General features: G+C 40.1%; 1 protein-coding gene across 2 annotated transcripts in view; it reads right to left on the minus strand.

The window, feature by feature from the left end:
* Window positions 1–7: 7 nt before the first annotated feature.
* Window positions 8–14,978, minus strand: part of LOC137434102 (protein disulfide-isomerase A3-like) — a 108,083-nt gene continuing 93,112 nt past the window's right edge. For both annotated transcript variants that reach the window (XM_068126778.2, XM_068126777.2), the window contains 7 exons: window positions 14,596–14,721; window positions 14,276–14,455; window positions 6,628–6,736; window positions 6,260–6,388; window positions 3,471–3,550; window positions 3,230–3,287; window positions 8–3,107 (listed from right to left, as the gene is read on the minus strand). In XM_068126778.2, the coding sequence (XP_067982879.2) occupies window positions 2,847–3,107; window positions 3,230–3,287; window positions 3,471–3,550; window positions 6,260–6,388; window positions 6,628–6,736; window positions 14,276–14,455; window positions 14,596–14,721 (943 nt within the window). In that variant the 3' untranslated portion in view covers window positions 8–2,846. The remainder of the gene's footprint in view (window positions 3,108–3,229; window positions 3,288–3,470; window positions 3,551–6,259; window positions 6,389–6,627; window positions 6,737–14,275; window positions 14,456–14,595; window positions 14,722–14,978) is intronic.

Genomic DNA, 14,978 nt, shown 5'->3' on the forward strand with positions numbered 1-14,978 from the left:
ACAAAGGCAGGTTTCAAAAACATTTTTATTGTGGTTAAGCCGTGTTGACACAACTATTACCCCACCTCATCATTTTATGATTTATCGGAGTGCCCTTTTTCATTACACCTGGATGACTAATTGCGTTGAGCGCTCCTTGAACCCATCAAAAAGCAAAATGAAAATCGTTTCAGCCTGTGCAAGTAAAAAGCCAGTTGAATGAAGAAAAATGTAAACTCTGCATTCTACAACAAATATATCATAATGTTTGTGAGTCAGACACAAAAAGAATTTGTCTAAGTCTTATAAAGCACAATTGAGGTTGGTAGAAATGTGATGTGAAAGAACGGAATGTGGGATTTTTATCTACATTATCCCATCACAGTATATATAACAAGTGTAAACGAGATAATATTCCTAAATAAATTAATATCTGTGCTCTTTAGCTCCAAACACATACATCCAGTTTATTTCAACTTTTAGTTTTTTGTTACATTATTGGAAGCTGCACGGCTATGTTGGACTAAATTGATTGTGTGTACAGAAAGTTTGGTAATGTTGCGTTTGACTATATTTTGCTTCTTCTCTTTGTAATAAAAAAGATGGTCGATCGTAAATTTAAACATTCAACGGTTGTGACGGTGCTGTGTAAGGCCTACAAGAAAACGTGTCACGTCCTGTGATAATGCTGTGCACTTTGTGACTGAATCAGGCAGATTAAATATAAAAACATTTAACAATGTGAGATATAATTTGCTAGATGTCAATGAGGAGTGAGTTTGAGGTCAAACGTAGGCCACAGACTCGTTATTCTTTCGTCATCTTCAGAAAGTCAAAAGAGATAGACTTGGAAGTTCTAGTGGACAGAGTTGAAATTCCACAAACATGTTTCGGCAGCTGTTAACAAAGGATGCCAACTACCTGGCATCATAAGATGTCACCTGAACAGGACTTCCTTGCTACTTTCGTTCTCACCATTGCTCAGACCTTTCCTAGAATATGAAAATATCCTCTGGCACCTCCGATTTAAGACAAATGCAAAGTTGAGAAAGTGTAGAGGGCCACTGAAATGGGTCCACAAATCAAGGAGCTTCCCTTCCAAGATCACCTGAGGATCTTGAAGCTACACTCCCTCTAGTACAGGAAGACGAGGGGTGATGTGATTATTGTACACTAGATTCTTCATGGGCTGACCGGGATCCTTCCCAGTCATTTCTTGAAGCTGGCTCGACATACTTCAACCAGGGGACTCGAGGAAGTTATTTAAGGAGAGTTGCAGACTATGTGTCAGGAAGAGCTTTTTTAGCAGTAGAGTGGTGGACGACTGGAAGAGTCTTCCACAGGAAGTAGTTGAAGCCACGACAAATGAATTTAAATCTGAAGTAGACCAGCATTGGTGGAATGAGTGCTTCCACCTTCCGTAAGTCTGCTCTTCTTAAGCAGGTGAACACACCAAAGTTCAGTATTACAACGATGAAAAGATTGAGATATTACAGGATCACCTCCCCGAATCCGATGATGATTATGATGATGACAAGTCAACGTAACCTCTTCACATATTCTTCATTTTGTTTATTCTCTTCCTGCAGACACTTGAGATGGCTGTCCATGTGTTAGCGACCAATCGTAATGTAGTTTCTCTGTAAAACTGAACTGCTCCAGTCACTGTGACTTCACATGACCGCCAAACAAACAACAACCTGAACCGCCAACTGTTCAGAATGGACTCCAAAATATTTGGAGAAATTGACCAATGGAGCAAAACCTTGACACTGAAGGAATAATTCAAATCCCTGATAGAATACGTCGAGGTATCTTCCAAGGAGATTCTCTCCGTGCCCCCACAGCCTCTACCCATTCTTCTATTCCTTACTTTCGACACCTGAAGCCAGATGCAAGACCATGGATATGGATAAACTCTAACCTCCACCAGGACAAAATTCAAAGGAACAATCAATCACACACTTCCTGCACATGAACAACCTAAAACTTCTTTTTCAAACATCAAACAATCAAAAGTGTGTGTGTGTCCACTCAACATCTCCTTTAGACCCTTTAAAAATTGGTCCCGTGCTTGCTTCAGGTTCTGCAAATGGAGTCGCGTACCTGAGCAACACAATGGGTGAAACAAACGCGCAATTAAGCTTTTCTCGGCATCGAGCAAGAAATCGTACAAACGGTTGTTCATAATGAACTTTGCTGTTACAGGGAAAAGGCAAGCTGGAAATTCCAGGACGTTGTCCAATCGAAAACGATGAGAACCTGTGCAGTCTATTTTGAGAAAGGAATTTTGAAAACCTGCAACAAATTTCGGATTTTCATCACAAATGTCAATTCCTCCCACCTCGATCCATCGTGCACCACATTGACCGTTGTATAAACCTTTTGGGCTGGAGAAGGCATTTCTCTGTTACAAAGGGGAAAAGTGCTGAGAGTCTGTGGACAATTAACCAGTGGAGCTTTGTGACGTCATCTGATTGATTCCTTTGGCTAACCCTGCCTCCTGTCCAAGTCAAAGCCACATCAGGAACTATGCGTGCTCCTAATAAAGAAATTTGTCATTGTGTGCAACGAGCACCACGAGGCCTACTTGCTGTCCGTCCTATTTCAGCCTGTATCACATTTCCTGAAAGATCAGGTGGTTGTGGGTGGTTTTGTTTTGAAGTTTTTTTTTGAAGCTAATCACAAGAAAGTTATCAAGTTCCATGACCCTTTTGGAACCATCTGCTTTCCTCCGCAGTATTCACCACCTGTGTCGGTGCCTTTGGTTCAAAGCGACTAAATGGCCTCTCTATGGGAAAGTGGAGCAGTCCAGTGTATTAATGGGGTTATATTTAGGATTTGCTCTGTTGCCATATTCATGAACATTATAGCTCATCTCTTTTTCCATGCACCTTCTCCTCTTCCTCCTCTCTTTTTCTCTGCCTTACGATGTTATCGTGTGCTCTGAACAGCTGCTTGAGCTGCAGTTCCACGGTAGACGGTGGCTCGCCATTTTCACCCTCCGTCGGCACCTCTTTTTTATTTGACTCTTGCGGTTTAGGCTTCTTCTTCTTGCGTACAATCAATGGTTTTCTTGTGACCTCATTCTGCAGGAACTCGAGCATGTTTCTCGTCTCCAAGCGACCCTGTAGCAATCACAAAAGAAATCTTTTTTTCCCCTGGAATAACAAGCATCAACATATTTAATTTCCAAATAGACAAATCCAGTTTAGGAATTGGAGCATGAGAAGCCAGCAGTGAAACATACCAAGTAAACCTTTGGGCTCCGCTTCTTCCTCTTTGGGACCAAGTATATTGTTGGGAACCTGTCCAGACACACCGGAACACCGAGACAAAACGGTGTCTGTAAGTGACGATGCACGCACGTGTGGTTATTAAGACTGTGCACAAGGTGAGTGTACCACGGAACATGGCATATGCTACCCACAGTATTCGCTAAGACCGCACAAGGTGAGTGTGTGACAATTGTTGTGTGCTGTGCTGCTCACGAGCGAGCCTCGTAGAGCTTTGGAACTTTGTACGTGATGGCGTCCATCCGGGCAATCAACACGTTCGGGTCGTTTGACACCTGCACACAGGTCAAGGTGATACGCCGCAGTCAGGGATATAGGAGGTGGATTTTAAAGTTTACTAACAAAACCCTGGCAAACAGGAAGCAGAAGGTGTCAATTATCTAATCACATCAAATATGTAATAACGTAAACAGAATATTTAGGGAATCCTTTGCTCCCAGTGAATGTTTTCAGGGCAACTTAAACATTGATTTTCGGATTGTCCATGCTCTGAAAATTCCAAAAATGTACAGGTTTGCTAAATCCCAAAATTTTGAAAGAAATTATATTTGTTAACATAGTGAACCTGACTATATGTATCGTTTTTGGCCTATCTCCGAATGGTGAAGAATCACTTAAAAAATAAATAATTATCATATCCGAATCCATATTCAGATCTTCACCAAAATCGAATCGATTCGTCCTTGTCACACACACAACGTCTCCACCAAGTTTCGTCCAAATCCGTCCATAACTTTTTGAGATATCCTGCTATGTATCGTTTTTGGTCCTATCTCCCAATGGTGAAGAATCACTTTAGAAATTCTAGTAGCCAGATCCGAATCTGGATCTTCACCAAAATCTAATCATTTCGTCCTTGTCACACACACAACGTCTCCACCAAGTTTCGTCCAAATCCGTCCATAACTTTTTGAGATATCCTGCTATGTATCGTTTTTGGCCATATCTCCCAATGGTGAAGAATCACTTTAGAAATTCTAGTAGCCGGATCCGAATCTGGATCTTCACCAAAATCTAATCATTTCGTCCTTGTCACATACACTACCTCTCTGCCAAATCTCGTCCGAATCCGTCCACAACGTTTTGAGATATTTTGTTCACAGACAAACGGACAGACAAACAGGGGTGAAAACATCTATCTATAATTCCATTAATCTCTGTGTGTATGTGTGTTTGTATGTGTGTATGTGTGTATGTTTGTCTGTGACCGCTGTTTCTCGACAACTACCGGTCCGATATACTTGAAACTTGCCAGGTATATTGCTGGGGACCCGAGGATGTGCCTTTTCAAGGTTTGAAATTAATCGGACAAGTAGTTACCGAGCTATGGCGATTTCTTTACCAAACACCGCAAGCCGTTCGCTTTGGACCAAACCATTTCATGTAAATAGAGGGGGGGGGTTCTGTGGTCGTTGCGAATGGACCAAACCATTCATGTAAATAGAGGGGGGGGTTCTGTGGTCGTTACTGCCACGTGGTTTCAAAGTTTTTTTTTGTTGTTGTTGTTTGCACGCATGTTTTTTTGCACCCACATATGGGCACGCCCTAGGATGTTTACACACACACACCCCTACACAAATTTTTTTTTTTTTTTTTTTTTGGCAAGGAAGGGGCACCCACGTACGGGCACGTCCTAGCTTATATATAGTACGGGCATGCCCTAGTCTATCTATAATTCCAGCAATCTCTGTGTGTGTGTGTGTGTGTGTCTGTGTGTGTGTGTGTTTGTTTGTCTGTGACCGCTGTTTCTCGACAACCACGGGTCCGATATACTTGAAACTTGCCAGGTATATTGCTGGGGACCCGAGGATGTGCCTTTTCAAGGTTTTAAATTAATCGCAGAAGTAGTTACCGAGCTATGTCCAAAAAACGATTCAACCAATCAGAGAGCAGCGAGCTATCGCGTGTGCCGAACGTGGCGAACACACTCTGCCTCGGACGGCACATTTGAGAGCGTATTCATTTATTTCACGTTGGCAAACTATGTTGCCGCTATGTTGGCGTTAAACTATGTTTTAAAACTAATTAAAACCATTTCATGTAAATAGAGGGGGGGGGGATTGTCACTGTACTCGCAAGCCGTTCGCCGTTCGCTTTGGCGTTGCGAATGGACCAAAACATTTCATGAACCAAACCATTTCATGTAAAGCGTTCGCCGTTCGCTTTGGCGTTGCGAATGGACCAAAACATTTCATGGACCAAACCATTTCATGTAAATAGAGGGGGGGGGATATAATTTTAGATATATATATAGTACGGGCATGCCCTAGTCTATCTATAATTCCAGTAATCTCTGTGTGTCTGTGTGTGTGTGTGTTTGTCTGTGACCGCTGTTTCTCGACAACCACGGGTCCGATCTAATTGAAACTTGCCAGGTATATTGCTGGGGACCCGAGGATGTGCCTTTTCAAGGTTTGAAATTAATCGGACAAGTGGTTCCCAAGGTATGGTCACCGTACTCGCAAGCCGTTCGCTTTGGCTTTGCGAATGGACCAAACCATTTCATGTAAATAGAGGGGGGGGTTCTACCGTACTCGCAAGCCGTTCGCTTTGGCTTTGCGAATGGACCAAACCATTTCATGTAAATAGAGGGGGGGGTTCTGTGGTCGTTACTGCCACGTGGTTTCAAAGTTTTTTTTTGTTGTTGTTGTTTGCACGCATTTTTTTTTGCACGCAAGTACGGGCAAGCACGTACGGGCAAGCACGTACGTGCGGGCACGCCCTAGTAAACATAAAAAGCACAAGATACAAAAAAAATTCCCTTTTACCAGCAAGTATATGTAACCATAGTCAAGAAGCATTTGACATGCAAAACACGAAGCTGATGACATAAAAAGAAACGCTTTGAAATTTAGGAAACTCAAGAGATTGATGACGACGTGAGACCACCCACAGAAAGTTCCGCACGTGTGCAAACGGATGTCTGTGCAAATGCTTGGGCTCGACCGACGTGTCCACATGAGCCAGGGCAGGGCCCAACTCACCTTCCAAGCAAGTTCCCGATACTTCGGTTCGAGACGGTTGCATTCCTCATGCAGTGGGACGCAGAATTGGATGAGGACGTCGCGTCGGGGATCGTTCACTATCTCATTGAACGTCTTGCTTACAACTTCCTGCCGAATATACATGGTTACCTGTATTCGTGTACCGCCATTTTGTTCATTCTTATTAATCCACAGCATCACTCTCTTCCCCTCCACCTCTTTTCTTTCCCCTTCCCATTTCCTTTGGATTACTCCAAGAATTGCACAGACTCGTCTGAAATAAAGTCCCTTTTACCACCAATCCTCGTGGTTTTCTTTTTTTCCTCAACAACCTCAGCGATTCACTGATATCCCTTCGCCCACTTTACCTGTACTCCTTTGGGTTTGTACACTGGAATTCCAAGTTTAATTCTTGATGCTCTCTTTTTCTTGGCAAAGTATTCCTCCACGAAGTTTTCAAGTGCAAAGCCTTCAGGTCTGTCACAACCGCATCATCAAACCAACATGCACAATGCTCGATCAATCATTCATCAACCACATTAAATAAACATCAATGACAAATGTATTGCATCACTTGGAAGTGGGTGAGGAGGTTTGACAAAGGAACTACAAATCCTGCTAAATAATATTCGTCTGTAAACTATACACAACTACATCGAGTTCATAGAACACGTTACCCCACTCAGTCTTGAGAAACAGGGACATGGACAAGGACAGCGAATGGCAAATTTGATTGGTTGTGATGACCTCAAATGTGTAATACTTTGTACAAGTACTGCTAAACAGGAGGGATTTGGAAGCGCCAAAAAGCGATTTGTGTTCTACAGTGTTCAAGTACAAGTACAAGAAGGATGAAAGTGACTGGTTGAGAAGAGTGAGGGAAATGAATGTAGAAGGAGGTGGAGGACGGGGAAGACCGAGAAAGACTTGGCTAAAGATGGTGGAAGAAGAAATGTGGGCAAGGGGGTTAACAAGGAGAGATGCAGAAAATAGGGCAAAATGGAGAAGATTGTCATGGGGACCGCAAGGCTAACCCCCGCTCTAGCAGGGAAAATGGTCTTTAAAATGCCTGTTGTTGTTTGTTGTTGTTGTTGTTGTTGTTGTTGTAGTGTTCAAGTACATAATCCATTTAAAATAAAATAAAGATTTTAAAGGTTTTGAAAAAGAAAATCTGAAGTTTATCGCCGTTGATACTGCGTCTTTTACACCACCTCATTACCTCCACCACCAAAGGTGCATAGAGGTTATGTTTTCACCAGTCTGTTTGACCCTTTTTTTTCTCTTTTTTTTAACAAAATACCTCGAAATGTTTTAGACGGATTCGGACGAAATTTGGCAGAGGTTGTGTGTGTGACAACGACGAAATCCTTAGATTTTGGTGAAGATCCGGATTCGGATCCGGCTACTAGAAGTTTTTAAGTGATTCTTCACCATTGGGAGATCTGGCCAAAAACGATACATAGCAGGATATCTCAAAAAGTTGTGGACGGATTTGGACAAAACTTGGTGGACCGGTTGGATGTCTGACAAGGACGATTCGATTTTGATGAAGATCTGAATATGGATTCGGATATGAGAATTATTTAATTTTTAAGTGATTCTTCATCATTGGGAGATCGGGCCAAAAACGATACATAGTGGGACATCTCAAAAAGCTATGGATGGATTTGGACGAAACTTGTTGGGCAGGTTGTGTGGGTGACAAGGAAGAATCGATTCGATTTTAGTGAAGATTCGGATCCATCTAGTAGAATTTTAAAAATGATTCTTCACCATTGAGTGATGTGGCCAACCAGGCGGATGCATGCTCTCTACTGAGCGCCGTTCTAGTTGAATATGCTACATTAGTTACTCGTGCTGGTTCGTGTCCTTTATGACATTGATAAAGACAGTAGGTTTCCTGTTTGGAATGATTTTCAATTTTGTTTGACTGCCAAACAAGCAGACAGTGTAAAATAAATGATCTCACTCCTCTCTGCACTTGTGCGATCGGGCCAAATTCAGAGCCAAAGTACTGCTAAACTACAGGTTTGTTTTCCGATTCATGTTGTTTCAATCTGAAAATATAACATTCAATAATATTAGAATTAAGTTTTTCCTCAATCATAAACTGAAGTTTGTAGACAGAAGACAGATAAAGTGAAGCAATTGCTCAACCCGGCCTTTCGCTTTGCAAGCGCAGGTTAAGAGGTACTTATTACCTGGAATAGTAACCACAAACCCCGATACCACACAAGCACTTGATGTGAGGTGCCTGCCTCACCTCCATACCGATTTGGTGCCCATTACACAGTTAACGAGATCTCGGAGGTGCACTTGAGAAAAATGTATCAAAAATACACATTTGCAGTCTGTGAAATTCTGTGAGAAATACAGAGCCACCCAATGCCTATAGCGGTGTCAGCTGTACGTCGCTTATAACTGCACCATCAGTCAGCTTATATAGGTTTTGGAAGCCTATTATTAGCAGATTGCCAGCCTACCCTCTCGACTCCAGAGAAAGGAATAAAACCATCGATGTGTTTCTGGTTCACTCTTTGTCAGGACTCTTGCAGCAGGTGCTGGTTCATGGCACGGGGGTCCATGGTCACCTTTCCAGTTGGTGCTGGAATCACTGGTGCTGGAATCACTGGTCACTGGTGCTGGAATCTCCTACTCCCTCAATGGAACAGCCTACCAACTCACCTTCTGGGGTGATTCCACTGCATGCAGTGGGTTTGTAAATGGTAAAGTGACCAAAATGGCCCTGTGGGCTTGGGTGTATGTGTGTTTACCACGTGCTTTGGCCTTTTATCTGAAATGCACATGTATATTACTGTGACATGCTTTGTTGGACTGTGTACTTTGGTTTTGTGGCTGAAATATAATGTATGCTTAACTTTGCTAGAATGTTTGGTTTTATAATCTCACGATATCCCAAGCTGCAAATATCGAGCGGGTCCAAATATCGAGCCTTGTGAATGATCACCTTGCCAAATTGTAATGTCTTTGTCACCTTCCCTATGCTGACCTTTTACTTGCATTTCAGTATTGCTTTCCTCGCTCATTGTAGCATTGAACTCAGCACACACTTTGCTCCGTCTGTACTCGTTTCCAGTCGTCATCGCCACCTTTTCCCTGAAACCGACAATTATTATCCAGGCATAGATGATGGAACTCAAAACAAATTGAAATGCCGCAAACCCGAACACAAAACAAACAGTTCTCTTCCTTTCCTTGTCGATTTGTTGAACATTCATATCTGAACGATTAAAAATTTTCTTTATGTTTATATCACTTTAGTCATTGTCTATTTTTAATCTTGTATCATGCTTGTATATTGTCTGTTGTTGCACTTTTATTTATTAGTTCTCAACTTTCCTTCAATTTATATTTTATTGTTAATGTGTTAATTGTACACCGCTCCTCTCCTCTTCCAGCTCCAGGTGCTGCATGACGCGCGCTCAAAGCGACTACGTACTCAGTTTTCACAGCGTTTGTTTCTTTGTTTTCTTTCTTGTTTGTTTTCTTGTTAGTTTTCCTTCTTGTTTATTTTCTTTCTAGTTTGTTTTCTTTCTTGTTTGTTTTCTTGTTTGTTTTCCTTCTTGTTTATTTTCTTTCTAGTTTGTTTTCTTTCTTGTTTGTTTTCTTTCTTGTTTGTTTTCTTTCTTGTTTATTTTATTTATTGTTTGTTTTCTTTCTTGTTTGATTTCTTTCGTGTTTGTTTTCTTTCTTGTTTGATTTATTTCGTGTTTGTTTTCTTTCTTGTTTGTTTTCTTTCTTGTTTGTTTTATTTATTGTTTGTTTTATTTATTGTTTGTTTTCTTTATTGTTTGTTTTCTTTATTGTTCGTTTTCTTTCTTTTTTGTTTTCTTTCTTGTTTGTTTTCTTTCTTGTTCGTTTTCTTTCTTTTTTGTTTTCTTTCTTGTTTGTTTTCTTTCTTGTTTGTTTTATTTATTGTTTGTTTTATTTCTAGTTTGTTTTATTTATTGTTTGTTTTCTTTATTGTTTGTTTTCTTTATCGTTTGTTTTCTTTATTGTTCGTTTTCTTTCTTTTTTGTTTTCTTTCTTGTTTGTTTTCTTTCTTGTTTGTTTTATTTATTGTTTGTTTTATTTATTGTTTGTTTTCTTTATTGTTTGTTTTCTTTATTGTTCGTTTTCTTTCTTTTTTGTTTTCTTTCTTGTTTGTTTTCTTTCTTGTTTGTTTTATTTATTGTTTGTTTTATTTCTTGTTTGTTTTATTTGTTGTTTATTTGAACTCAGCACAGGTGAGTTCTAGTTTGTTTTATTTCTAGTTTGTTTTATTTCTAGTTTGTTTTCTTTATTGTTTGTTTTCTTTCTTGTTTGTTTTATTTCTTGTTTGTTTTATTTACAGTTTGTTTTATTTGTTGTTTGTTTTATTTACCGTTTGTTTTATTTCTTTTTTGTTTTATTTACAGTTTGTTTTATTTACAGTTTGTTCTATTTATTGTTTGTTTTATTTATTGTTTGTTTTATGTCTTGTTTGTTTTACTTCTAGTTTGTTTTATTTATTGTTTGTTTATTTCTTTTTGTTTTATTTCTTCTTTGTTTTATTCCTTGTTTGTTTTATTTCTTGTTTGTTTAATTTCTTGCTTGTTTGTTTTATTGTTTGTTTTCTTTCTTGTTTGTTTTCTTTCTTGTTTGTTTTCTTTCTTGTTTGCTTTCTTTCTGGGTTTTTTCTTTCTTGTTTGTTTTATTCCTTGTTTGTTGGCCGGGCGATATCTCAGCCATCCTTTGAGCTAAGAAGCTGAAATTTGGTCACAATAGTGATAACAATACCTTTGGCAAAATGGTATGTTTTATTTATCTTTTTAATTAATTACTTAATTAATTAATTATTATCGATTTATTATGAACTTATTTATTTTCTTTCTCATCTGGGCAATAACTCAGGCACCTTTTGAGTTAGGAAGCTGATATTTGGAAACAACAGTAACCAAGTGCTTTGGCTGTGAATGGTATTTTTGATTTATTGATTAATCGATTAATTATTTAATTATTCGTATGATGACTCAATTAATTAATTTTCAAAAAGTTACAGATTTTGATGAAATGGTGCTGGTTTAGGTATGCTATTAGCCAATTGATAAGAAATTATTTTATGATTATTTGATTTATTTATTGATCAATTAATCGATTAATTATTCATTTTTATATTTTACTTCATCAATTAATTTTCAAAAAGTTACAAATTCATATGAAACGGTGGTGCCTTAGGTATGCTATCAGCCAATTGATTAAGAAGTTAATTATTTTACGATTATTACTTATTTGTTTTAATTGTTAATTAATTATTTATTTTCTTTCTCCTTTGGGCAATATCTGAAGCACCTTTTGAGCTAGGAAGCTGATATTTGGACACAACAGTGACCAAGTCATTTGGCTATAAAGGATTTTTTTTTGATTTATTGATTAATCAATTAATCGATTGATTATTTAATTTTTTTGATTAATTACTTCATCAATTTTCAAAAAGTTACAGATTTGGTTGAAGCAGTGGTGATTTAGGTATACTATTAGCCAATTGATGAATACATTAATTATTTTCTGATTATTATTTATTTATTTTAATTATGCAATTAATCAATTAATCAATCCATTATTGTACACTGCTCACTCCCAATTCCGTCTCCATGTGCTGCACTTTGGCATTGCCGAGCACCGATGCACCCCGGTAATGTCGCTTGCTGGAAGATATGTTATTTAATTATTTGGCATGGGGACGGTGTATTTTGAATATATCTCTACTTGTTTTGGTTCTCTTTTTGACAAACTTTCATAATGTTTCAATTCGTTCTGTTAAACCTTTTGAATAGCAGAATTTTTGTCGTTTTTGTTTTTTATGTTGATTTATATCTATTTTTTTTTTTTTTTTACGAGTACACCCACTCCCTGTAGGAGCAGCAGGAAGGGTCATGCTATTATCCTCTTTGGGGTATATAGATTGCAGTAAATCTAGGCTGGGGTCTGTTAGTCTGTGGGGGATGCAATAAGCATATGATCCACCACGCGGTAACCCGGGTTGCCCCATGATTTTTAATCATTTTAAATAATTAATTAATCTATTTTAGGGGGAGTGTAACCCGGGTTCGTGTGATAGGAAAATCCTTTGTGTCACAAAGGTGGGGTGGGGGTACACCATCTTGGATGTGGGGGATCTCTGGGTTGCTCATGGGTGATTGATTGGATATCTCCGTGCCGCGGTGCTGTTTGAGAGAACTATCCAGGGCTATAAACAATAACAACTAGAACGGCACTCAGTAGAGAGCATACCTCCACCTGGTTGGCCATATCACTCAATGGTGAAGAATCACTTTAAAAATTCTACTGGCTGGATCCGGATCCGGATCTTCACCAAAATTAAATAGATTATTCCTTGTCACACACACAACATGTCCAACAAGTTTCGTCCTAATCCATCCATAACTTTTTGAGATATCCTGCTATGTATCGTGTTTGGCCCGATCTCCCAATGATGACGAATCACTTTAAAAATTATCCGTCCCCAACTTTTTGAGATATTTTGTTCACAAACGGACAGACAGACAGACAAACGGACAGACAGGAGTGAAAACATAACCTCCATCCACCTTTGGTGGTGGAGGTAACAACAACATGAACAAGCTTTTGATGTCTAATGCGGTGCTCTGGGCTGTTAGACGTTAGTTCAAGGATGACTGAACAAACGTTTTTCTGCACTGTTGTGCATTGCAGTGGTTGCCCCAGGCCTGTGAACCGATTCCCGCAACATTTATCAAACAAAGTTACAATAATTAAACTCTTCGGGGACTCCAACGGAACTTGATAGTCCGAGTGACCAAATGGCAGAAGACACTCGGCATGCAGGAAGGGTAATTTATTGTACAAGGACAATATAAAACCACAACAATGTACTCGATATGGAGCAGAACTCTCCCCGGGTTCCCACACACACAAGCACTCACATGACCCCGGAAAGGATACGCCAGCGCCAGGTGGGTTTGCAACCACAGGCGATGGGGCAAGGGGAATAAGATAGCCAAAGGTAGCAGATCAAAGAGCATTCAGTGAGCCAAAGGGATGGTGGCTGGATAAGGATGCACAGTCAGAAAGTCAACCCACACCCCAGCATAGAATGCACCGTCGGTATGAAACAATTCACCTCTGACCACTTCTTCCTTCATTTACCCCCATGCAGATACAAAGCAGGGCTTCTACCCATCTCTGCCCTATGTCCTCCAACCAATCTCTGCCTGAGGCCTTCCACCAAGTTTCCCCCTACCCCAAGGCCTTCACAGACAGTTGCTGAGAGGACAATATCCCATCCCTCCTTACCTTATTCAAACATTTCACACAAGATAAGTTCTAAAACTACATGCAGGTTAACACGGCCTATAGTCCCCTTCTCCATATACGTAACAATGGATAATCCCCTATGCCAAGAACCAAACAAACACATCACGATACTTGCACATCTTAGTCATTTAACTCCATTCCATATTCGGTGCTCAATATAATGGAATTGAACCACCTTTAGAGGCCATTTTCCACCGCAGAGCGGAGGTTGGCCTTTTTTGAGCACCGTGGTCCCCTTTTTGAAACAATTTTTTATGGCCGGATGCCCTTCCTGCCGCCAACCCTGTTAATCGCCTCTTGTGACACACGGGGAATTACCAGTGAACTGGTACTCAATTTGCCGACTTCAGAAGGATGACAGGCTGAGTCAACCCCCCTGGTGTTCATTCAGCGATCAACCGGGATTCGAACTCCAGGATCCTAGGATCCCAAGCCGGCACCCTAACCGCTAAGCCAACACCAGGCTTGGTTTACTCAATAGAATGGAATGTGATTGTTAAAAATGTGATTGTGTTGGCAGGGACTGCATCCTACAATAACACCTTGCGTTGTGGGAGGTGTGATCATCGCATTATATCACAACCACCCGACATTACATCACAACCACCCGACATTACATCACAACTTAAAAGTGAAACATTTCAGCGGAACAGCTTGAGGTGGTGCGTAACAAATACTTACGTAAGTTTCTCAGTCATTGTGTGCCTGGTCTTGTTGGCAGTACGGATGCCAACGAGGGGTGCACCACGTTTGAAACGCAGGTGGAACATGTACATCTCAAGGTCAAACTCACGGTAGTCGGCGATGGTACAACCAAGCTTGTCTCCTTTCTCCCAAAATATCTTCATCACCTTCAATATCCTGAGTAAAGAATGACCCGACGGTACAACTACTTCAAATCGATATGCTTTCCCCCAACTAAGACTCACCACCTAAATCAGGGAATTCAATGATAGCAATCCCCACATTAAACTGCTCACATACTGGACCCCCAACAGCACCTGTTCCTCCAGTATTGTGTAACCTTGGTCTTGTTCTCCCAGTCCACGTCATAGAAGACCATAAGCAGATCATCTTTCATAAGGTCCTCCTTGTTGTCCTGTGAAAGCTGAGGACAAAGTCCCTTACTGCAAATACAAAGGAGATTTAAGGTGAGGACAGTTTGAGGACACACGCAGAGCGCATGAATAGCCAATGACACTTAACCTAAGTGATTACCTCCGTCAACAAAGGTGGATGGAGGTTATGTTTTCATCCCTGTCTGTTTGTCTGTCTGTTTGTTTGTGAACAACATATCTCAAAAGGCTGTTGACCGATTTGGACGAGATTTGGCAGAGAGGTCGTGTATGTGACAAGGACAAAATTATTAGATTTTGGTGAAGAT

This window comes from Myxine glutinosa, chromosome 10 (assembly GCF_964187855.1).
Source record: "Myxine glutinosa chromosome 10, kmMyxGlut1.1, whole genome shotgun sequence".
NCBI classification, from domain to species: domain Eukaryota; kingdom Metazoa; phylum Chordata; class Myxini; order Myxiniformes; family Myxinidae; genus Myxine; species Myxine glutinosa.